This window comes from Chinchilla lanigera, unplaced genomic scaffold (genome assembly GCF_000276665.1).
Source record: "Chinchilla lanigera isolate Chin_1 unplaced genomic scaffold, ChiLan1.0 scaffold00031, whole genome shotgun sequence".
Taxonomy (NCBI): Eukaryota; Metazoa; Chordata; class Mammalia; order Rodentia; family Chinchillidae; genus Chinchilla; species Chinchilla lanigera.
The window spans coordinates 7,625,845-7,650,496 of NW_004955432.1; the positions used below are offsets into that span (position 1 = coordinate 7,625,845).

The following is a 24,652-nucleotide window of genomic DNA, read 5'->3' on the forward strand; positions in this document are numbered from 1 at the left end:
CAGTCACGTTTCCTTTGAGCTTTTTGCTTGTTTTTTTATTTTTTTTATTTTTTTTATTTTTTTTGTCTTTTTGAGACAGGGTCTCACTATGCAATTCAGGCTGACGTTGAGCTCACTTTATAGTCTAGGCTGGCCTCGAACTCGAAATGATCCTCCTCCCCCATTCCCCCGAGTGCTGGGATTATAGGCATGCACCACCACACCAGGCCTTTCTTTGCTTGTTTTGCAAGACAGAAGTAGAGATTCCTTTCAGATAGTTAATGAAAACTACTGATTTTTATTACCAAGAAATGTACATAAGCAAATAGGATTTTCTAAGCAATTTTACAGGCTTGGTAACATTTTTTTTTAGACCAAATAGTGAACTGAATTCAGTGTATATTTTTAAGTCCTTAGAGAGCATCTAAAATTTGGCTTAAATTTTTCTCTCCTTATGGAAGAGCCAAGTGCAACAGATTCAGAAACTGTTTGAATGGTGATATTGCCATGGGCGTTTGCTGAATACATTGCATATGTTAACTCACTTAAATACTACATTATGGGCTGGGGATGTAGCTCAGTGGCATAAATGCCTGCCTGGCAAATGTAAGGTCCTGAGTTTGATTCCCGGTACCAAAAATAAAAATAAAAATAAATACTACATTATATCGCCTTGTGGTCATTTATTACTTTTTTAAGTTCAGTGGTGCATATCTGAGGGTTTTTAAAAAAATTTTGAGATGCTAAAATATTTTTTAACGGAAAAGAAAAATACATCCTTTGTTTTACATAATTTTATAAATGAGGTAAACATTGTTGACATAAAATGTTCGCAGAAAACATGCTAAAATTTTGGCTGCAAACAATAATGAAAACATCTTTCTTCCTAAAGAGATACTTCCTGTCTCTTTTTTTATGTTTTCTAATAGGAACTTGGCAAGTAGAGGGAAAATATCTGTTAGAGGACTCTTTTTGAATGGGTTTCACTTGCCAGCTAAAGGAAAATCAAAATCAAGTAGGTCATAGAAATGAGAAAAGGAGAGAGAAAAAGAAGGGGGAATGTTAACGTTGGATAGTTGGATATCGTTGTGCACAGCTCAGGAGTAATTGGTGGAGTCCTGGCCTCACAGGCCCTGGAAAGCATGAAAAAGCCAGGGGCATTTTTAACTATCACTTCTCATTATAACCAACCACTAATTTTAGGCAATTGTGATTTTCAAAAAAATGTTTTTTCACCACATGACTGTTGCTTAACTAATAGTTGCTGGCTACTTGAAAGAGTAGAGGAAGTAATCACTTTTGAACATATTATTACAGTGTTTATACTAGAAATTAAATCCTTTAGGATGCTCAGATCCCAGATAGCTATGTGAAGGATAGCTGTTACCTGAATCATGTCCTTTGAAATTCTTGGAATTTGAAGAACAGAATATGCAGTTTATATTAATTTTATATTAATTTTGGAACAATATATGACAAAGTGGCTTATTTTCTATTTTATAAACTGAGTGCGTTCAAAGTTGAAAGCAGAGTACAAAAACCTTCCTTTGTTTATGGCCCAGACGTTTTTTCCGAAATTGCCAGTATACTCTGACCACAGTTTTGTCCTTCATTTTTTATTGGTTTTTCAAACATTATTATTTATATTATTTTTATATAAAAGGCTTTAAGGAGACTGGTATTTACTTCTATGAAGAGGAAGGAAAAGTATACAGTTAAAACATATCTTCATCTTTATTTGGATATGGTTTGGTACAAGTTGAGGGAGATGGAATATTTTAAATTAAGGACAGATGTTGAGCAAAAGCTTATGACTAGATAGATTTGAAACAGAATTAAACAACAGTAATAAAAGCCACTGGTCGGCTGAATCCTAATGGGGGAAATAAGGGTACTATATAATAACAGACCTCCAGGTTCCAAAATAAATCTTTCCAGGAAGTGGTACTGCTTCTTAACAAGAGAAATGATAAAAACACTATGAGTACATATGGATTTTCCTATAAATGTGAACCAGAAACACTGACACACTTCAGAACCAATAATGTTATAATGCCAGATGTGTAACACATTCATTTAAAAGTTGAACATACAAGTTTCTTAAAAAAAAAGGTGGGTGTAGTGGCACACCCTTGTAATTCTAGCACGCTGGGAGATTGAAGGCCAGAATTTTTCCCTCTTGTGTTGTACAAATTCCCATTTGGTTCTCCCTCCTTTTCTTTCTCCTTTCTCTCTCTCTTTAGGAGACAGGGTCTTGGTATGTTACTCACAAACCTAGCCTAAAATGACCCTCCCTCCTTAGCCCCTTAGTAGCTAGTTGAGACTCCAGGCGCATGTGACCATGCCTAGCTACCTAATAGTTTTTAAAATGACATCTCCCTGTTTAATGTTTTCAAAACCTCCTTGTGTTACTTTATTAGTTTTCTGGGGCTGCCATAACAAAACACAAGCTGGGTGGCTTAAACAACAAAGCATTACTGTCTGGTGGCTTAGGAGGCTGTTAAGTGGAGATCAAGGTTCAGGCAGGGTTGGGTGCTTTTGAGGCTGTAAAACTCCCGTGCTTGCAGCCTGGTCTCTGAGGATTTGCTAGCAATGTTTGGTATCCCTTGGCTTGTGGATGCATCTCAATCTGCCTTAAAACATTGACATGGCCTCTCAGCCTTCCTGCATGTAACTGTCTCCCAGTCCTCTCTCCATTTTTCTAATACAGTGGATTGAACTCAGGGCCTTTGCACTGAGCTATGTCCCTAGACTTTTCCACTTTTTAGTTGGAGACAAGGTTCCAATAAGTTGCTAAATTGCCCCAGCTGACCCTGAATTAGAGGTCCTCCTGCCTCAGCTTCCCAGAACGCTGGGATTACAGGCACATCTCACCCCAGTCAGCTCAGATTTCCCTTTTTAGAGATAGCAGTCATTGGATAAGGACCCAACCTAATATCTTTTTTTTGACATAGGATCTTGCTGTGTAGTGAAGGCTGGTCTTATACTCACTCTGTAGCCTGGACTGGCTTTGAATGTATAGTGATCCTCCTGCCTCACCCTCCCAAGTGCTGTGATAACAGGCGTGTGCCAGCACATGATTATCTCTGTAAAGAACTTGTCTCCAATCAGGTTATGGTGTGTGGTGCTGTGTTTCAGGATGTCAAAATATGAATTTGCTGGAGAAATAATTCAGCCAATAACACTTTTTTTCATTCTACATTTCCCAAGTAGTATTAATAATATATTTTTCAATTAATAGAAAATATTATCTATTACTTTTAATTTGACAAGTTCCTCTTAAAATTACTATATTGTACCTACCCCCCCCACCCCCACATTAATCTGTATTTGTTAAATTTCAGCCACAGGCTTAGAAATACCTTGGTGAGATATGGCTAACACAAAAAAGGAATAATATGTACAAATCAGTTTACAGGTTGGAGTTGATAGGTCATGTACAATTTAGAGATGTCACTGATACTGAGAAAAAGGAATGTAAATAAGATTTGGATGGGCAGAAAGGATATAGGAGACCATTCACGATCAACAATAGCACTCAGAGAATGGAAAGTACTAGGGGAGAAATCCAAAGTAGGAGATAGGCCTGTGTTCCGATCGTACATTGCAACTGCAAACAGGAACACCAAAACAGCATACAGGATTTGGAGGCAGATTTGTTTATGTCGACAGGCACTGATCTCTCAAAAAATGTCAGGCCTCAAAGGCTCAGGGAGGGAGGTTTTTATGGGGTTTGCAAGCAGGAAGCACAGTGCTTGGCTGCCTGTGATTGGTTCTTACGATATGCATCAATAGCAACCAGCTATGCATCACAGCGACAGACACTTCCAGGAGACAGTAATAACAGGAACTGAAACAAGAACTATTGCCTGGGCAACTAACAGAAACTGAAGTGTACTGGCTTGGTGGTGGGGCATTTTCTGCTACAACATAATCTTTTAGGAAGGCCCACAATTACTTCTCAATTGGAGGCCAAATTAGTTAACACTGTACATCCAATTTTTTTTGTCAGTAATGTAAGTTTATTGGAATTAGGTGATCCATGAAAAAGAGCCAAGTGCTTGATACATAATAAGTAATCAATGATATCTAGTATTCTTTAACATAAAGGGAAGGAAATTGTTACACCTATCTGACACGTTAATGTAATGGTGTGAATAGGCTACTGGCAATCTGTTGTAGAGAACAAAGAGTTAGGGAGGGATCAAGACAGTATTAAAGAGAAACCACTGATGAAGTAAGGAATGATGGAAGACCTAGGAGATACAGATGTAATTTGTGTTGGGAAAATGCTAAACTTGAAGTAATAGCAGTCAACCATATGATCTGGTAATTACAGATCAACCTAAAGTCATGGAAAGCCTGGTCCAAAGGGGTAGATTTGGAGAGAGAAAAAACAGGTTGCCCTCTGAGGAAGTGTGTTGATTGGGAGCGGGAGGGGAGGACCCAGTGTTTGAATAATTACACTGGAGAAAGTGAAAGCAACAGGTTAACAAAAAACGACAAGATAAACTAGAAAAAGAAACATTGGCATTTCTAAGTCCAAAGAAAAAGAGTTCAAGGGAGGGGCTGGGGATTTAGCTCAGCGGCACAGTGCCTGCCGGGCAAGCGCGACGTCCTGAGTTCGATTCCCGGTACCGGAAAAATACCAAATAAAAAGAGTTCAGGGCTGGGGATATAGCTCAGTAGCATAAGCGCTTGCTTGGCAAGTGCAAGGTCGAGAGTTCAATCCCCAGTACCGTAAAAAAAAAAGAGTTCAGGGGAAAAAGAGATGGTCCAAATTACACAATATGCATCTGAAGGGAGATGTGACTAGAACAAAAAAGAGGCCTTTGGATTCAGCTGGGAAAAGCTAATTAGGGACAGTGATAGAATACTGGTCTCAGGAAGATGTTTACGTTCTCATTTAGAGTCTGTGTATATGCCATGTTACGTGGCAACAGGAAAATTAAGGTTCTGAATGGGATTAAAATTGCTAATCACATAACTGTAAAACATATCATAGATTGTCCGGTTGGGCACACAAGGATTCTTAAAAGATGGAAGGGGGAGGCAGAAGATGGTCAGTGTGATGTGATACGAGAAGGACTTGACCAGTCTTTGCTAGTTTTGAAGACAACGGAACCTCCCGCCAGGAAACCCAGGCATCTTCAGGCAGCTGGGAAAGGCAAGACAGTCAATTCTCTGCACTCTCCAAACGTACACACAATATCTCAGCCCTGTTTTGATTTTAGCCTAGGAAGACTTCTGACCTCCAGAAGTGTTAAGATAATTTTATGGTTTTTTAAACCTCTTGATTTTGTGGCAATTTCTTACAACTGCAGTAGAAAAGTAATACAGTGACCACTTGGGAATCTCTGTATAATTTTGGTGGTAAAAGGCGTACTGTGGTCAAACAGCTCTAGGATGACTTACTCGCTAAGGAAGCTCTGGTGAGAAAAATCTGGAAACACCAAGTCTTATCTACAGTCATTGTAATAATTATATTAAAATAATCACCGAATCCCCCTGAGCATGAATCCCACTGTTCTGTCTGTGCTCTACCAAGACAGTGCCTAAAATGAACCCACCTTGGTCAATAAACCTAGCAGTAGGAATAGCTTCCCTTCTTCTTTGTGTTCTTTATTACAGTCCCACTAAAGTCTGCTAATCAAGTAGCATTTATCAATGATACAGAAGTAAATTATGAAGTGATTTTGTACATAGTTGTTTCATTCAGTTCAGTTTTTTGTTTCTTGGTTTTTTTTTTGAGGCACAGTCTCATCTACAGTTCAGGCTGGCCTTGAACTCTATGTAGCCCAAGCTGATCTTGCACTCACAGCGAGCCTCCTGCCTCAGCCTCGGAGTGCTGGGATTACAGGCATGTGCCCCCATGCCCGGCTTCAGTTCAGTTTTTAAGATAAAAGAACAGAAGTTTAGAGCAAAGCGACTTTTATCCCATGTCACACTGCCATCCTCTCCATCTGCTGTGGCCACAGCTGGCCCAGAGTCGAGCCATATAGTGTATGTAATCTGATTACTCCCCACTTCTCAGATAGCCTCAAAGAGGGAACAGAAGAAACTTGCTCAGGGGGCTGGGGATTTAGCTCAGCGGCAAAGCGTCTGCCTGGCAAGCGCAAGGTCGTGAGTTCGGTTCCCGGTACCGGAGAAAAACCAAAAAAAAAAAAGGAAACTTGCTCAGGGCCACTCAACCAGTATGTACCAGAGCGTCATCAGATCCAGGCCTCTGGTTTAGTTTGGGCTCTACTCCACCCGTACCTAGTAAAGTGCTTTGCGGAGGGCCGAGGGGAAGGTCGGATTTGAGAATTTAATAGGAAATATTTACTTGGACAGAGACTCGCTACTTTGGTTCGTTCCTCTCCCTGGGAGTGCGCTCGTTAAATCCAATACGCCAAACCTGTAGCAAACACAACGTACCAGCTGACCCCGGGGAGGGCAGGGCAGGGCGGGGTGGGGCGCGGCCGCCCGGTGAATTCTGGGAATTGTAGTCCAGATCCCCGGGGCCTTCTCGTACGGGCCGCGCGCGAGCCCGACTGTGCTCCCAGAAGCCTCTGGGGCGCGTCCTCGCTGGGAACGCACTTCCGGGACGCGCAGACGGAGACGCTCCGAGAGGCTCCTCCGTGTGGGCGAGAGAGATGCCCCGGCTCTGAGGAGCAGGTAGGTGTGACCCGGAGTGCTCCGGTCCCTCAGACTTGTGAGAATAGTTGAGGATTTTATGTAAAGTTAGCTAAACCGACGAGGAGCCAGGGACATTGAAAAACGCTAACTGCGCTCGTGGACGTGGGAATGGGACGAGGAGGTCCCTGGCACAGCTTTACAAAAATGTTTCCGTGCTGCCGAGAGTGGGAGAACCGCGGCGCGTTCCGGAGCGCCGAGGCCGGGAGCCGAGCAGGCGGGGGCGCGCGCAGCGGAGCCGCGAGTTGCTATTTTGGAAAACCAGCTGATGCTGGTTGTGTAACGCTGACCCGCTCGCCTCTCAGCCCCCTCCGCGCCGCGGGGACCGGCTGGGCGGGGGCGGCGACTGCCGCGCTGCGGGCTCGCCATTGGCTCCTTCGGGAGCGCGGGCCCCGCCCCCTCTCTCCTGCGGGACTCGGCGCGGAGAGGAGAAGGGGCCGCGCGGGATGCTGCTCCCCGGCGAGCTGGCTCCGCTCTGCTCCGAAGCCCGGGTTCCTTGTTCCAGGCCTTGGAACGGACGTTAGAGACTTGGCGAGCTCGCTTAAAATGATTGCACAGGGACCCCGATGTGTGTGGTTTATTGCAAAATGATTTCCCTTAACCGCAGAGTAAGCTGTTGGTCTTGCTAACTCAAGAATTACACCTTGGCGGGGGCGGGCTCGATCGAAATCTCTGCAGACAGTATTCCCCATAAAGATGGTAATGGGACTAGTGACACACTCCTTAATCCGGGAAGTTTTTAAATGTTTGCAAGGTTTTTTTCTTTTTTTTTTTTTAAAGCAGGGACTCGCCAAATTGCATAGGCTGGCCTCGAACTTGCGATCTTCCTCCTTGGCCTCTCCAGTAGCTAGGTTTATAGATGTCCATCACCACGCCTGGCCAGGTTTTCATACTTACACTGTCAGAGATAAATAGTAGTTAAAGAGGAAGCTGCTGGTGTTTATGGATGGGGAAACATCTTAAAATGGCAGGTTAGGCACTGTTGGTACTGTAAACAAAGCGCTGTAGTTGAAAATTTTAGGGTGCACATAATAGTGTGGTTTAGCTTTGCCTGCTTTTGTTGTCGATATCCTTTTTTAAAAGGACGATGTTTTTAAAAATTGGCCAGTTTCTTTTACTTCTTTGTCTTACTTGTAACACTGCATGGGCTTTATAAGCTACTGTGGTTTTTTTTTTTCTTTTTATTTTTTAGTGGTGTTGGGCCTCCCGAGGTGTTCCTTGTGCATGCTAGCCAAGTGTTCTACCACTGAGCTACAACCCAATCATAAAATGCCCCTTAAAAACTGCCTTTGTTTGGTTTAACGTGTTACTAATTTTAGGCAATTGCTAATTTTTTAAAATTCCATTTGAATTTAAATTGAGTTTTTTGAGGAGTACTGTACTAATTTGGGCCATTTTCCTGTATCTCTAGGCCCAAGTCATCTCTGCTGTGTGTTCATTTCCACTGTGTGTTCAGCTCTACTGTGTTTCTTCTAAGTTAAATAAACCTGTTTTAAAACTACCAGGTACCTAAAAGGTAAGTCTCTCCTTTGATTAAATATTATTTCCTTTCCCCCTGCTACCACAGTTAATAATGATGCTTGTTTTACTCTTTTTCAACTAAATATAGAATAGATCTCCCTTTGAGTATAATTATTGATGATTTAACAGTTTCTTAGAAAACCTAAATTATATATAGAAGGAAATGCCAGTGTTACTTTCAAGAATTAATTTAGCTGTTGTGAGACATAGGTTCTTTTGTATCTATTCGTTGAAATTGTCCCTAAAAAAAACTGAAATGGGTTTGAGAATTCCTAAAGTTCTTAGCCACTATTCCTGCTCTAACCTTCTTTGAGCTTTATTCCAAACCACAGAAAATACATCTATTTGAAAATGTTTTTATTCAGAGTGGTATCTTCAATAACATTTAATCATGTATCACATTTTATCCATCTACTGAAAATCACTGTGGAATAGTCAAATGACAAATGGGAAGTGTTCTGAAAGGTTTTTTGGTTTGGTCATAAGTACATCAAAGAGAATGCATTCTTTATTATTATGTAACTATAATCATCTGTTTGTTTGCTGAGACTCCAAAAGAAAATCATGTTACTACCTGAAGAAAGTAAATTAATAACAATCCTTACAAACTTAAATTTCTAACCATAGTCTGGTTTACTCAGGACTATTCATCTCACAACTACCTTAGGGGATATTTTACTGATTAGAAAATTGAAGTTCAACAGATGTAGCTGAAGTGTTCAGTTTGTAAATGATGGTCATGATGGATTTTGGGGTTCTAGATAACAAGACCAACCTGCCTCCTAAATGGAAACAATAAGCTCACATTTTTTTTAAGGTAGTGAAGTTTTACGTTTACTAAAGGGGACTGTACTTATCTACACTCAGAGCAGTATTGGAATCTTGCATTTTGAAGAGGATCCTCAGGAGTAAGGTCTTAGTCCTGTGAAAATTTTAGTGACCATTTCCCATGTAGGATTTTTGTAGCTTTCCACTGCATTCCTTGAGGAAGGACCAGTTTAATGGCTCTTCACGAACTGGAAAGAAGGTGAGGGCCTTGAGGGGCTCTAAGGCTTCCCTTCTTGCCTGCCTTGTCAGCCTTTTGATTTCCTAAAGAGATTGTAGACATATCTCTTTGGTGTCCTTTGCATTCCCTGATAGCAATCTGCTTGGGAAGATAGACTGCCTCTGGGAATTGTATAATTTCCTGCTTGTGTTTTATAGATGTTTGCTGATTAGTCAGAAAGCTTCCCTTTTTTCAGATTGTTGCCTGAGCATGTAGCACCAGAAAGGTGTATGTGGAGTCTGTGTACATATTTCACTTTTTACCTTTTCCTAGTATCAGTGCCCAAGTAAGAGCTGTAAACTGCTTCTTAAGCAGAAGTCTGTAGGGGAAGGCAATGACTTGTTGAATTTGAGAAGGGGACCAAATTATGAATGTGTAGCTGATTTTCCTAGAAGAGTGAAAAAGCTAAGCAAAGTGCCATGGAGAACAGAAACATTAGGACAGAAAGGATACTAAAATCTAGGTCACACACATGGAACTTGACCTCTTCTATGACTGGGTTAGTAACAGGATTTCTAGCTGCTCTTTCCTGATTTGTACCTGTAGTGAGTGACTGAAAACAGGAAAGAAACGAAAGAAAAAAGGAGTCATAGATTTCAGAGAGAGAGAGGGAGAGACAAACAACAAAAAATCATGCCCAAAACGACATTACCTGCTTCCTTTCCATTGGCTGCCTTTCCAAGATATGTTACTGAGTTTCATAGTGCTTGTATCTCTTTCTAGAGTTCATTTGTAGGTTCTTCTTGTCTCAAACAAAGAATTGGGTAAAACCAGCACAAAAGGTAGTGGGGTTTTGTGTTTATTAAAAGTAGGAAAAGAAACATGCTTTGCAGGGTTTTGGACCAAGTAAAAGTAGGGAAAGACCAGTCTTCAGCATGGGAGTGGATATACTCTAATGAAAGGACACAGCAGCCAAACTCATATATGTATGTATATAATCCATCTCAGAGTATCACCTACCTTGTGCTGTTTATCTTGTCAAGTTTACCAGAGTGCATCGTTAGCCTTGCACATTTCCAGTCCCTTGTGAGAAGTTTCCATATGACAAATGATGTATTTTTCCCCATTGCTATTAAAAACGTGTAAATGGAAATATAAATTGTAGAGCTTTGATAAATTCTAATTTGATATCTCAACCAGTCCTAATGAGGCAGGGTATATCCAGTGAGTAACATACAGCCATTTAGTTGAATACAGAAGAAGCAACACATAATCATTTTCTAACCATTGTTGAAATTAACCAGAGTTGCCAAGTTTATATATATGCCTGCTAGTCTCATTTGTACTTTTGTGAACATTTGAGGCCAAATTGGTAATATTTGCAGCTGATAATTGAGTGCTTTGGCCCTTTTTGTGTATACATGCTAAATGGTTGTTAGTGACAACCAAGGAAATTTTAAGGCTAATATTAAGAGACTTTTACGTTATTTGGGTTCTAATTAAATGAAGAAAAACATTGATGGCTAAAATATTCTGATAGTGGTAATCACATGAATGTGTGTGCCCCGAGCTCTGAGGTCACACACGTGTGTGTTTATATGTTTATATTATACAGATGGATTTCCTCTGTACAAAGGAGTTTGCCTCTTTGCACTGACTTTGTCATTAGAAGTCTTGCCAGTTGGCCACCTGTTGTGCTGTACTACCCTATTGTCCCTTCATGATTTGTCCTCTTGTGTGTCACTCCCCAGTCTCACAGTTCTGCACAAGGCTGCCTGCCATGGGCTGTCGGGATGTCCATGCAGCCACAGTCCTCTCCTTTCTGTGTGGAATCGCCTCAGTAGCAGGCCTCTTTGCGGGGACTTTGCTTCCCAACTGGAGAAAGTTACGGCTGATCACATTCAACAGAAACGAGAAGAACTTGACTGTTTACACAGGCCTGTGGGTGAAATGTGCGCGATATGATGGAAGCAGTGACTGCCTGATGTACGACACTACGTGGTACTCATCAGTTGACCAGCTGGACCTGCGTGTCCTCCAATTTGCCCTTCCCCTCAGCATCCTGATTGCAATGGGTGCCTTGCTGCTCTGCCTGATTGGAATGTGTAACACAGCCTTCAGGTCCTCGGTGCCTAACATCAAACTGGCCAAATGTCTGGTCAATAGTGCAGGCTGTCACCTGGTGGCTGGGCTGCTGTTTTTTCTGGCAGGTACTGTGAGCCTTTCTCCATCCATCTGGGTCATCTTCTATAACATCCATCTGAACAGAAAGTTTGAGCCAGTCTTTACATTTGACTATGCAGTTTATGTCACTGTCGCCAGTGCTGGGGGTCTGTTTATGACTTCCCTCTTACTGTTTATTTGGTACTGTGCGTGCAAGTCTTTGCCTTCTCCTTTCTGGCAGCCACTGTACTCACATCCTCCCAGTATGCACACTTACTCCCAGCCCTATTCAGCGCGTTCCCGCCTCTCTGCCATTGAGATTGACATTCCAGTAGTCTCACACTCTTCCTAATGAGACTACAGTTAATTGTTGAAAAAAATTTCTTGTAGCCCCTCACATTCCCCTTGTAAAAAGAGCCTTTTTGAACCCCTGTACTTTTTCCTTTTTCCTGACCAGTCAACAAAGCCAAATTTGTATGTGCTGGTAGAATGAAGTGCTGCTAGTTTTTATGAGTAAATTACATTATTTTAAATGTCAAACATTTTTCTTACTTCTTGTATTCAAAGGATTTTTAACCTGCTTACTGATATTTGATCAGCTATTTAAGGGGAACCAACCTGTGTCTGGTTTAAAATAATATGGTAAAGAAGGATGGTTAAGAAAAGCTGTTGCATACAATCTTTATGAATATTTTAGCTTGTGTTTTGTCCTTTTTATGTAATACTTTACACTGGAAAAAGAAAGGCAACTTTAACTATAAGAAATTTCTTTCAACTAAGGATAATTTAATACTAGTCAATAATCTAGCTGCTTATGACTATGACTTTTCTTTTGAGGCTAATTGTATTGAATGCGCTTCAGTGTTTTGAAGATTGCTTTCTTTTTTGTGAGTTCCTTATCTTCTACCTCATGCCAGTGTTTAAAAGTAAAATGCATTTTAAGTGAAGCCAGAATAAGACATTTTAAGTATCTGTTAAGTTTATATAATATTAACATAGTTTTAATGATTCCATGAATTGTACTGTTGGAGTTAAAACATGCCGTTTGACAGATTGGTGCTTCCTCTGAAGCAGAAAAACTTTTATTCTAGATGCCGCCTATCTAGAATTGTACCCTTGCACACGTACAGTCTCTTAACAGCTGAGAGAAATTAACAAAAGATTGAGACGTAATGGTTTGTGCTCTTTAGACAGAAGTGGTAGGGGACAAGAATCTATTCTTCAGTGCAGCAGAAGTGAAGTGATTTCCTCTGGACTGCAGTTTGAGTAACAGGTGAAGTAAGAAGATGGCTTTACCATAACCACATTCACCCTTAATTCACTTTCTGTCCCCATCACAGGTTACTGTCTTGAGCATTTATCTTGGCCTAATACTTTATAGTAGGTGCTTTAGAGGATACAGGAAAAGTAGGGGATCAGGTTCCATCCATGAAGAAATTTAAGTCTAATAGACAAGATCAAATTCTCAAACTATTATCTGTCAGTTAGTGAACAGTCTTACTTTTTCAGCTGGTCTGAACTTCTGTCATTCATCCAGAAATCATTTCAGCCAGAATCATGACTTTCTGACAGAGTGATTATGTAACACCAGCAATATCCTGGACCCTAGAAATTCGCTCTACTGGAATTCATCAGATTTTTATGATACCTACCTTCGCCTACATGCTCCAGTAACACTATCTCAGAATCAAGAGGCTGGGCAACCTCTGAAAGTGTAAGGCTGTATTAAGGAGGATGAGTTTTTAAAATCTGTATTCTTAGCTGGTATCAGTTAGATGTAACTGTCAACACTGAGATAATACTTAAAGATTCAGGGATTTAGGGTCTTTGCCCTTATGAATCTGAGCTGCTTACTTAGTTGGAGTAATTTGCTACATATTAGTATTATGTCCCTAAGGATTTTGTTTTATTACAGAATTTACAAATAGCTAGTTGTATAATAAACAGATAATGCCTCTTTTACAGATCTGAATATGATTCTGGTATTTCTATAGGTAAAGACAGATATCTAGTACTTTTTTTCTAATTCCAGCACTACTTTATGTAAATAGAAAATCCAGTTGCATAGTTTTTAAGTGCCATCAATAGAAAGCACACAGGCTATGTTTTTTCAGTGATAGCTTCTAATTTCAGTTGTGATTGTTTCATTCTCATATGTAGCTAAGTCTTGATCATTCCAAGACGGTGATGGGTAACATTTTGAGATGAGTATTAATTTAACCACTTGGGAAATTAATTTTAGTCCCTTCTCTCATTAAAATTTTGTCCAGAAACATCAAGAATTTCACCATTCCTTGGTCTTTGCATAAACAAGGTTAAAGGAAAAAAATGAGCCATTGAGATACTAGACAGTTTTTAGTTCTTATGGTTATAACTACTCGTATAATCATTAAGCTTTCCTACACTGAATAATCTGTAGCCTCAAATTAGTATTTATTACGGATTCACATGACATAAGAAACAGCTGTTTTCTTATTGTGTTAATGTTTCAATTTTGCTGTCAGTAGCTGTTTTTTAAAACCTTCAAAGGAAAACAGATACTTACACTTCTTATCATTCTTGAGCACTAATCAGGCTGTCATTGTGATTGGGGATAACTTTTTGTTAACAGCCTATTAATGTTAAAAGCCTTTTTTATAGGTACCAACTTGGAAAACAATCTTAAATGTGGTATGGTGTACCAGATTTGGTTTATCCAGCCTTGGGAAAAAAAACTAAAAAAAGCAAGATTCTTGAGTTAATTTTACTTGTACATAGAGCCTATAATGGATACTATGTTTGTTGTAAACTGCAAGATAAAACCTCAATAAAAGTGTACTGTACTTCTTGATGTTTATTAAAAGATGTATTTTTACAAGTTCCTGGTTTTGTTCTTTTCTTAGCTTTAGAGTAAAATATTTTTAGAAATGTTTCTCAGGTGTATATAATTTGTAAAAAACACAGTCTCATGTAAAATTCTGTGGAATAAGTACTAGGAAGGAATTAGAAAATGTGGAATTATTAATTTGGAAAGATCAAGATTCTTTATCCATTTCTAAGAGTGGTCCTAGGAGTTCACTAGAATATTTTCACAGTCCTCAAATAAGTATTTAAATCATGGCCAGGTTTGCCTAATCAGTGAACTTTAAATGCTCTGTGATCTTGGAGATTGGGGGTTTTCAAGTAGGGGGACCTTTTCTTAGTCTTTAAAGCTTGGAGTTACCAGAAAAAGTGACAGGCAAGTCACTTCACCTTTTTTTTTTAAACCTGTGATGAGTTTTTAGTTTGGAATTATGTCCATCTAGAGACATTCCTCACATACAGTCCTCACTAAAACCCACAGCTCTGTTACAGTATATATTAGGTAGCAGAGGCAGTGTTACACTGGAAATCAGAAACTGCATCAACTTGGGCACCACCCCCCCCACTGATTATGTGAAAGCACAATAATCCCGAGTCCCTCCGATCTACAGGTTCACTACAAGTAATTAAATGCTAGAGAATCTTTTCGTGCTGCTCAGAGTCATTGGAAACTGATTTATCAACCAGAAGTGAGAAGTACACATTACTTGCAATCACTAAGATCATTTTTTAAAAGCATCCTGCTTGGGAAAAGGACTAGTTAGTTCCAGTGCTGGGTCAGGGGAAGTACAGATAAACGCAGCATATCCTGTTCTGTCAAAAAGTGAGAAAATGCCTAAAGAATTATGGAGGTTCATGAGATTACAGCTGCCAGTTTGAAAGAGCTCCCATTGGCCAGACGTGGAACAATATGAGCATCAAAGCAAAAAGGCCAGACATGGTGGCATAGGCCTGTAGTATCAGTTCTTGGGAGACAGGAGGAGCTCCAGTTCAACGCCAGGCTGGCTACTTAGCAAGATTCTGTCTCAAAGAACAAATGTGTGTAGTGGGTTATAACCTGTTGAATAAAGAGAAGATACTGATAAGGAGGAAAGAAAAGCTCATTCTTAAAGTAAAAAAATATAAAAATGGTAGAATTAGAAAACATTGATAGAATTAAAACTAATTTTGAGACAAGTCTAATAAGCAATATATTTAGTCTCAGTACAAAATGGCTTGATTTCAGAGGGTGAAATAAATTTGTTGTGGATAAATTTGGCAGACAAAACCTTAATTGAGTTGTCAGATTTATCACCCAAGAGTGAGACAAAGCAACCTGGTAGGATATACTGAGAAGGGACTTAATTGCCACTGTTGTAAAACCATTAACAATGTGTAGCCTGAGTCTTGTCTTAAACAGTTCATTGGTCTCACTTTGGCTTTTTACTTCCCTCTTTATGCTGATCTCATGCTTCTTCATTTTTATAAAAATGTGTAATCTAGGGCCAGAGATGTAGCTCAGCGGCACAGCGCCTGCCTGGCAAGCGCGAGGTCGTGAGTTCAGTTCCCTATACAAAAAAAAAAAGTATGATCTATGTTATCTCCATAATTTATCTTTTAGAAGTGATTTTGTGTCAGTGTTCTTATAATAGATGGCAGAGCCAGGGTTGAAGAGTTTGTGTCAGGTCTTCTGTCCTGAAAAACTCAAAAGGAAAAGTCCTTGCAGAAGAAATGTAAAGGAAAATGGCAATCACAGGACTGGATGGGATCTTAATTGGCTGTTCTGTTTCTGTTAGCAGTGAATCCTGAAGCATCCTCAGGTTAGCCTGAGGGGCTGCTTCTGTTCCCCACAGCCTATGCTGGAAGAGAGGACCCTTTCCAGGAGGCGTCACTCTTTACCTGCTGGATATTGCACAGCCCTTAGGCCTGGGAAGTTTCCGGGTCAGTGGCATGAGCACGTCAGAGCTCTCTGAACCCCATTGTGACCCTGGGACTGGAGAGAAAACCATCTCCATCGCCTGCCTCGTATTTATAGCCAAATTAATGGGGAGATGGTTGGATTGTTGTATTTTGTTTTGAAATAAGTCACCTGTCCTGACTTCTGTAAAGAAAATGATTTGGCAAGTCGTAGGGAAGAAAGTGAGACAAAAAGGAAAGGGATTTTTTTTTTGGTAAAATTTTGTGTGAAAAGCCACTTGTATTGGGGCCTGTTAGCAGGAGTGTAGTAAATCACTTAAAAACCTTTTTAGAATCTAAAATGTGTACATGGGATCCTTCATACGTGGGGTCTTTTTCCCCGGTGATAGGAAAAATTGAAAACAAGCCAAGAAACAATGAGAATCTTTGCACAGTGTTTGACTGAAGAGGAGGAGAAATTGGGGAAGGAAATTCACCTTAAGGAGAAGAAGAGCTGGAGGGAGGGTAGCACTGACAGAAAATCAGGCTGGCCAGTTAACAAAAGAAGGAGGTCAGCTTTTATTGGGTGGCTAGGGTGGCCTAGAGTCTTGATCATGATCTCAGTTCTGGTTTGGTGAAGTGGCCCCAGAGAAGTCCTATCGAGTGAGGAGGCAATCAGTCCACTTCCTAGGAGACGGTTGCTCCTGCTCGGGCCTGGGAGGGCAGCCTCAGTTGTGTGGAGGCCCTGCTGGAACCCAAAGTGACTGGAGATTTCTAGGTGCCACTCCAGGGGGTCTGGAACAGGGCATTGTAAGAGCTAGCAGTTAAATGTCCCTGCAAATCTTGAAAATACCTTAGTTACTCTTACCTTCGTGCCCTCAATCTTGGAATGAGGCCGCTTGGATAAATTTAGGGATAATAAAGATCAGATGTGCTGGCTCATGCCCGTAATCCCAGTACTTGGGAGGCTGAGGCAAGAGGATTGCCATGAATTCAAAGCCAGTCTGGAAGCTGGGATTTAGCTCAGCGGCACAGCGCCTGCTTGGCAAGCCTGAGGGCGTGAGTTTGCTTCCTGAGACTGGAAAAAAACAAACAAAAACAAAAAAGCCAGTCTGAACTACATAGTGAGACCCTGTCTCAAAAGCAAACAAAAAATGTGGAGATAATAAGTCTTGTATTGTCAGTTTTTAGTAAGTTCTTACACGAGTAACCTGCCTATGCAACAGAGCTGAGCAGGAATCTGACCAAAAGTTTAAGATAGTAAAGGAAACAGATACAAAATAAAGGCAGAGATGCCAAAGCTTTTTTCTGGTTCTCAAGAGCTGTTCATCTGAAGAGTCACTGCTTTTTAGTGAAAGCAGCTTATAAGTCCTGATCTTACTAGCTGCTTCTGCTTTCAGGGTGCAAAGATAGCAATGACGTGCCAGAGCCAGTGGCCACTGGCCCATAAGAACCAACTGTGCACATCTCTTCCCAACTCTGCATGCCGATGGCATGCTGGTAGCTTGAAACTGGCCATGGTAGAAGTATTTCTACTCCAGAAGTTCATAAATGTTACAAGTTAGGGTTTTGCTTTTCTCTGCTGTTTACCAACACATTACTGCTTTGACTAGATTAATTTTTTGAGTTTCAGGTTAATTTTTTTTTTTGATCTTTTTGAGACAGGGTCTCACTCTGCAGTTCAGCCTTGAGCTCACTTTGTAGCCCAGCTGATCTTGAACTCACAACAATCCTCCTGCCTCAGCCTCCATAGTATTGGGATTACAGGCGTGCGCCACTGCACCCAGTGAATTTCAGGTTAATTGATGAGGAAGTTAGAAAGCAGCAAATATAGAGAGTTGTAAAATTTGATCTGATGAAGGGACTATCTGAAACCGTCTCTTAGCAGGTCTCCCTATGTCCAGTATTGCTATATCTCTCCCCGCCCCCCATGAACCCGTTCTGTGTACAGGCGACAGAACGATCCTAGTGAAATTCAGCCGACCTAGTTCCTCCCACGCTTTACATCATTCGGCACCTGTCCCCTCAGAACAGAGTATAAGCTCTTGCTTTAATTCCAAATGGAAGTTCTTGGGAGTAGTACAAACAGAAGTACATCAAAGAACGTTGGGCCAGGAAGAGCAGGCTGCTTAGAACAGCACAGAGACGTAGGTGTTGTATAGAATTTTTCAGACTCTTAGTGACTGTTAACATTAATGATATCTCACATGACTAATATATTAAAAATTCAAATTTAATAATACCCTTATTCTGTCACAGTGTCCCTGTACTGTAACTAAATTAGACACATTCCTTATTGCAGAAATTTCTGTGACCTGTATGAGGAAAAGTGGCATAACAAACATGACAGCTACCCTCTAAGGTGGCCCCCAGTGATCCTGCCTCTTGGTATTCCTGCCCACTGTCGTACTGTCCTCCATTAAGAAGTGTTCATCTATGTTACCCAGTGTTTTTCATTTTGTAGAAATAATGCTATGTGACATCCAAGGTTATATATCAGTGGTGGCGAACCTATGGCACATGTGCCGCAGCAGGCTGTTTATTATCACTGAAAGCTCTAAAAGTTTCGCCATCACTGTTTTAGATCATGAAAGGAAGGCACTGTATAGCCTAGGCTTTGTTCTTCCGTGTACCACATACTCTGGGGGAAGCCTACCACCATGTTTTGAGGATATGCACAGCTGTCTGGTTAATAAAGGAAGAACTAAGGCCCCTGGCAACAACCGGTACTGATTTCCCAGCCATGTAAGAGTGCCATCTTACATATTCTGTAGGAAGCAGACTTTCCCAACACCAGTGAAACTCTTAGATGACTGTACCCTGGCCACTGTCTTAATTGGAACCTGGTAAGGGACCCAATCTTGAAGAATATTTCCATGCTGTATTTTGAGCTTTCTTTGTTCCATATCAGCAAAAATCTATTTCCTGATCCCAGATTCCTTTGGAAAGATTGTCAAATGTGATAAAACAATCTAGTCTGAGCGCAGAGGCAGAGGAAGCTCTTAGACTGGGAGCAGAGTTCTAATTTTGGTAGGTGTGAGTGACTGCTCTTCGCTCTTCGTTATCAAGCAACAAACAACACAGATCTGACATGGAGTTTAGAACAGAGTTAAATACAACTGCAGTCCAATTAATATGAGTAGAAGTTAAATACACCTGCAGTCAAGTTAATCTAATGTACATAGAGGTTATATTGTCAAATGGTTATCAGAAGTAAGTAAACCATTGCTGTTTTAAAAATACATCATTTTTTAATGTAACTAACCAACTGTATCTAGGGTCAGCCATTTCGGAAGGATATTCAGTGGATAGTTTCCAAGATGGAAGAGGAAATAGCTGATCTTAAGACTCATTCATTTCCCGCTAGTAAAACAAATAAGATAACAGCCTGCAGCAGTGGTTGTGAGATAAGTGTTGGGAGAAGCAAGCTGAATTGTACTGACCTTTTAGTACACTGAACTTAATCTGATTGTTTTCCTAGCACTTGGCCAAATCGCTTGGATTCAGACTCCCAGGGGGAACATGGAACAACTTGGTTGGGTAATAAAAGAAATTCAAGGGAGAAAACCTGACCCGGTAGAGAGATGGCTCTCTCTCCTCCAGGTACCTCTCTCCCCTTTAGCCTGAATAACTTGTCAGGCACTAAGGCTGAGAAAATCATAAATGCTAAAGTGGAGTAAGGAAAGACTTATAATTTCCACCAAGTGAAACCATGATGCCAGTGTTCTTAAGCTAGCTTTAACAGAGAACAGAACAGGAATTAAGGAAACCCTGACACCTTCCGATAAATGAGAATTATCTACGCCTCAGCTGAGAAGTGCAATTCTGAGCCCTTAGAAGTGATAGAACGAATGAACACAAATTTTGTTCTGAGAGCAAAAGTATTAAAGAAATAAAATAATAGAAATAAAAGAATCAAAATTTAAAGATGTTTTAAAGAGAAAAGAATAGCATTGTCTTATCCTTGTTCATTACATAAAAACCTTACTATTTTCAGTCCCATTTCAAGAAACTGGCAGCCTGTCTTTTTATGTTTATGCATTTGTTTTTTGTTTTCATAGATCTCTCTGAAATCTGTTACAAGCAAAGGCACGCATACTACCCAAATAAATCAGCAATGTTTCCCCAGTGGAACAAACATGAATCATAGCAAGGGCAAATAGAAATGCCCCCCGCCAACACACATACCTCCACTCCTCCAAGTCCTACTGGATCTGTCTTTTGTAAGACATTGACTGACGTGAGGGTAGGATCAACTTCAGTCACAGAGGACCCTGCACTCAGAAGGGCCTTGCCCTTGGTTTTATATTCTGTTTGCATTTTGCACTGGCCCTCAAAAATGACAAGAGGGTACTAGGCGGAAGGTACAGAGCAGGCAGATGTGGGATTCTATCTAAACCTCACGCTTACTTGCTATGCACTAGGAAGACTGCCTTCCCCATGGGCCTCAGATTTCCATCTGCAACAGAGGTAATGCGATCTCTGTCCTATGATAATTGTGAGGACTGGACAGTGTTGTGAGGGAATGCAGGTAAAGCACTTCACGCCATATGCCTGGCTTTACTACACTTATTCCTAAAACCAGAGCCTATATCCTGTATATTGAACCCCAGTTGTTACTGCTGGTCATAAAAATTACTATCCCTAGGAAAACAGATATCTAGTTTATATTTTACAGGGATCTGTGGGCTTACATGGTCACTGCTATCCCTTTGGCAAGGATTTTCATGGCTTTTAGTTCAGTTGCAGCCACAGTAGAGACTGAGAAAATTAGCAGTTCTCTGAGGTGTTAGCCACTTCTTACAACGTAATTATGTTTATGTTATTACATTCCAGAAATGCAGTAGTCAGTGACTTTCCCCGATTCTTCAAGGAGATAGGAAAGTTTAAAGATATCTTATTTAGTGTACATTGTGATTTGTTAACACAGAAGTCATGGCCAACAACATTATCACTCATGACTCAGGGAACCTTATCAAATAGACAAATTTTCCCTGTAAGGCATATCAGTCTTCTCCTTCTTCAGAACATCAGGCAAACTATACTCAGAGGCCATTTTAAACAGCAAAATCACCACAAAAACATAGACAACATGGCAGTAAGACCTTGGATTGCGAGTAACTTGTGCCGCACGTGTTCCGCAAGATGAGCAAACATTTCTAATAAATTTTAACTTGATAAACGAATGATGTTTTATAATATGAGCACGTAGTATGTGACACAAAACATCACATAAATACAACTGAGGCAGTGGTTCTTCTTTCTCCGCAGAACTATGGGTGATCAATTCCTAATAGCAAGAGGTTATGGAGGAGATCTCATCTGCAGAGGATAAGCAGGAAAAGGTGGAGGAATTCCTTGCTTCAAGTGAGATTAGGAAGATATGCCAAACTTGGGAAATAGTAGAAAAGCACTACCCGAATGAGGCTGTAGCAGTGCAAGGAATGGATCTGTTTAACAACAGTGCAGTGTCACATTTCCATGAAATCTTCACAAGGAGGCAAAAGCAAGCATCACTGGGCAGGTTCCTTGTTAAAGCACAAAAAGAAAAAGAGTCCACTGAGGTGATAGATAGTACTGATCTGTTAGTGATAGTGAAAATTGTCCTACACAGTAACCCTCCTCTTTACTGTCTCTCTCATGCCAGCCATGAAGGTTTTCAAAGGTAAGAGTAGGTTAATTTATTTTTCTTTATATTTTGTATTTCCTTTATTATTTTGTATTATATTACAATATTGTAGTCATTTTTATATGAATGGTTTTGCATTGTGAAACAAATCATTATTTCTTATGGGGGAAATTCACTTTGCTACACAGTTGCTTTGGATTACAAGCATGTTTCTGGAACAAATGCTTGAAAAACCAAGGGTTTCCTGTAAACGTGACATCAATCTGTATCTTTCCTATTGTTTCCAAGTAGGATACAACAGAGAGCATGAGCAAGGGGAGAACTGAATCTCTAATTTCAGGTCTTTGTCTAATTGGCTGGGTAGCTATGGGTAGATTTCCAAATCAATTCTGTGTTCCTATTTCTGTTTCTTCTTTTGTGAAGAAGTGGCCAGTAACATGCATCTCACAATAACATGTATGGGTGAGTGTGGGTGTGAGCACGCAGTAGATTTTTCTTTAAGTTTCTCGGCTACCCTTATCAAATGTGGAGCTAGGACTGAAGAAAGTGAAGCAAATGTCATTTTGTGCATCAGAATCTTCCTTTGTGGATGGACTGTTTCCCTAGAGAAAACATGCCAAGTCCGTGCTCCTATCTGGGTGTGGATAATGAATATGTTTTCATTCAAAATTCTTCACAATTCCAAGGGATCAGTGTAACTTCAGGGATTCATTTTCTGGTTAAATTGGCTGTCTTAAATAAGATAAAGTAACTGAGTCAATAGTTTTAAGGCCTGCTTCCCCTTGTGCTAGGATTTTAAGAAAATAAGAATGAGCTATAACTCTGGCCTTCTGATCCAACAGCCTAGGGTGAGGGCCCACTGCAAAATTGGCTCTAATGAGATCAACACGAGTGAGGGTAGGTAGAGGAGAATCTACAAAGACCCTGCCCTCAGCTGGCCCAGCACCACTACTATTCTTGCCTCCTGTTAAGGTAAATATGCAGCCTTGACTTTTTATTACCAGGGTAGAAGAACAGACTTGGCACATAGGAGCCTTGGAACTGGAAGGACTGTTCATATTTCATCAGTTATCAGCTGTGCCTACCCTAAGGAGACAGGAGTTGTATGCCAGAGCTCGGAATGATCCACTCTTCATCTGATTCCTTCTCCTGGGAATCTGGTTTATGCTTCATTTACATGGGTCCTTGTTCTTACTCAGAACACAATGAATCTATAAAACTGGTCAGGAATAGTACTTGAGTGATCACTCCATCCAGAGATGTTTTACAATTAAATATGTCTCTCATAAAGATTGGGAATTCTTTATGTTCCCTAAAATGAATCTTCAGTGGTAGAATTTCATGCATCAAGTCTGTTAGACTTCTTTAAAAAGAAAATGTAAAGGTCACTTTGTGACATACTCTGTTTTGCAGAGTACTGTACTAGTAGATATAGCCAAACATCCGTGTTTTAGCATTGCACTGGGTGGCATGAATAAGCTACCACCATTTTAAAGTGAAGAGCTACATACTTGAAGTCCTTTTAATTTCCATATTCAGTTGATACACTGGCTATTGCTTTATTTTTGTAGAACAATTATGACATCTAGTGGTTCACACAAGTACTTCCAAGAACTACTTTGATGTGCTATTTTTCTCTACTGCATGTATTTAGGTATGAGAACTTGCTATTCAAATAACACCTTAATAAATATCCTTATACATATCGCTTTTCAGAATTAATTTTATAGTATAAAGACCAAGCCTCAGAATTCCTAAGTGAAAGGTTATGCGTATTTAGAACATTGATATTGTCAATTGGTTCTTTAAAGTTTTATCTATATATTCTTTTACTATAGTACTTTGTTTTTGGCCTTTGAAGTTTTAATTTTTCATATAATAAGGTATGTTAATATTTTATTTTATGATTTAAGTTTCATATCGTATTTAAAATGCCTATCTCCTCTCCTGGAGAGTAAAGAATTGAAAATCAGATGTGCTTATATATCATGTATGTTATATACAGTTGGATTTTTTTGTTTTATATTTTACATTTAACCCTTTCATTTACCAAGTGTTTTAGTACAATAGGGAATGTAGGAATCCAAGTTTATTTTCCCCTAACAATGTAAAGGAGATTGGTAAATTTAAATATAACCATTAAAATGGTTGAGATAGACATCTACATATACTGGTGAGAAAATATGTCAAAAATTTACACCAATACAGGAGAATAATTTTGATAATATAATTCTATTTATGTAGAAAAACTATTTCCATGCAAAGACACAGAAAATGTCTGAAATCACACACACACACACACACACACACACACACACTGTGCACACATATATTATTAATAGTAGATTCTTCTAAGGAGTACATATTATTATTGGCAGGATAAATAGAGTTTAATTTTTATCTCTGTATAGTTTTCTAGTATTTGAATGTATTACCCTGAATATACATTACTTATATTATGAAAAATATTTTGTAAAGAATGCTTAATAACATGGGAAAATGCTATGGTTTACATCTGAAATGTCCCCTAAGGGCCAAAAGTAGTACCCAAAGTAAACCAGCAATCTGAATTTTATATATTAACCTGTAAATATTAATACAGTACTGTTGTATTTAACATTTTTAAATGCAAATTTCTTGTATTTAAATAAAATGCTAACTTTGTCATTTACATAAATATATCTGCCACTGCAAAACTTGCTTTGTATACTCAGTATTGTTTTGGTACTTATATTGCTATCTAAGGCTTAGTCCCTGGTGCGCTTAGACTGTGGAACCTTGGTGAGATGGAGCCTAGCGGAAGGTCTCTGGGCACTGGGGGCACGCCACTCAGCAGATAATGGGATCTCAGCCCCTTCATCTCTCTTTCTTTTTTTTTTTTTTATTATTTTAAAGAGTAAAAGAAGGATAACATAATAATAGGGGGGGCTTACCAAATTACAGACAAAGTGGTAGGAGATTATCAATGGTTATTGTTTTACATA

General features: G+C 39.8%; 1 protein-coding gene across 1 annotated transcript; it reads left to right on the forward strand.

The window, feature by feature from the left end:
• Positions 1–6,537: 6,537 nt before the first annotated feature.
• Cldn12 (claudin 12) lies at positions 6,538–14,180 on the forward strand. Its single transcript, XM_005387993.2, has 3 exons — positions 6,538–6,636; positions 8,066–8,170; positions 10,912–14,180. The coding sequence occupies exon 3, from the start codon at positions 10,941–10,943 to the stop codon at positions 11,673–11,675; it is 735 nt and encodes a 244-aa protein (XP_005388050.1). The 5' UTR covers positions 6,538–6,636; positions 8,066–8,170; positions 10,912–10,940; the 3' UTR covers positions 11,676–14,180.
• Positions 14,181–24,652: the final 10,472 nt, after the last annotated feature.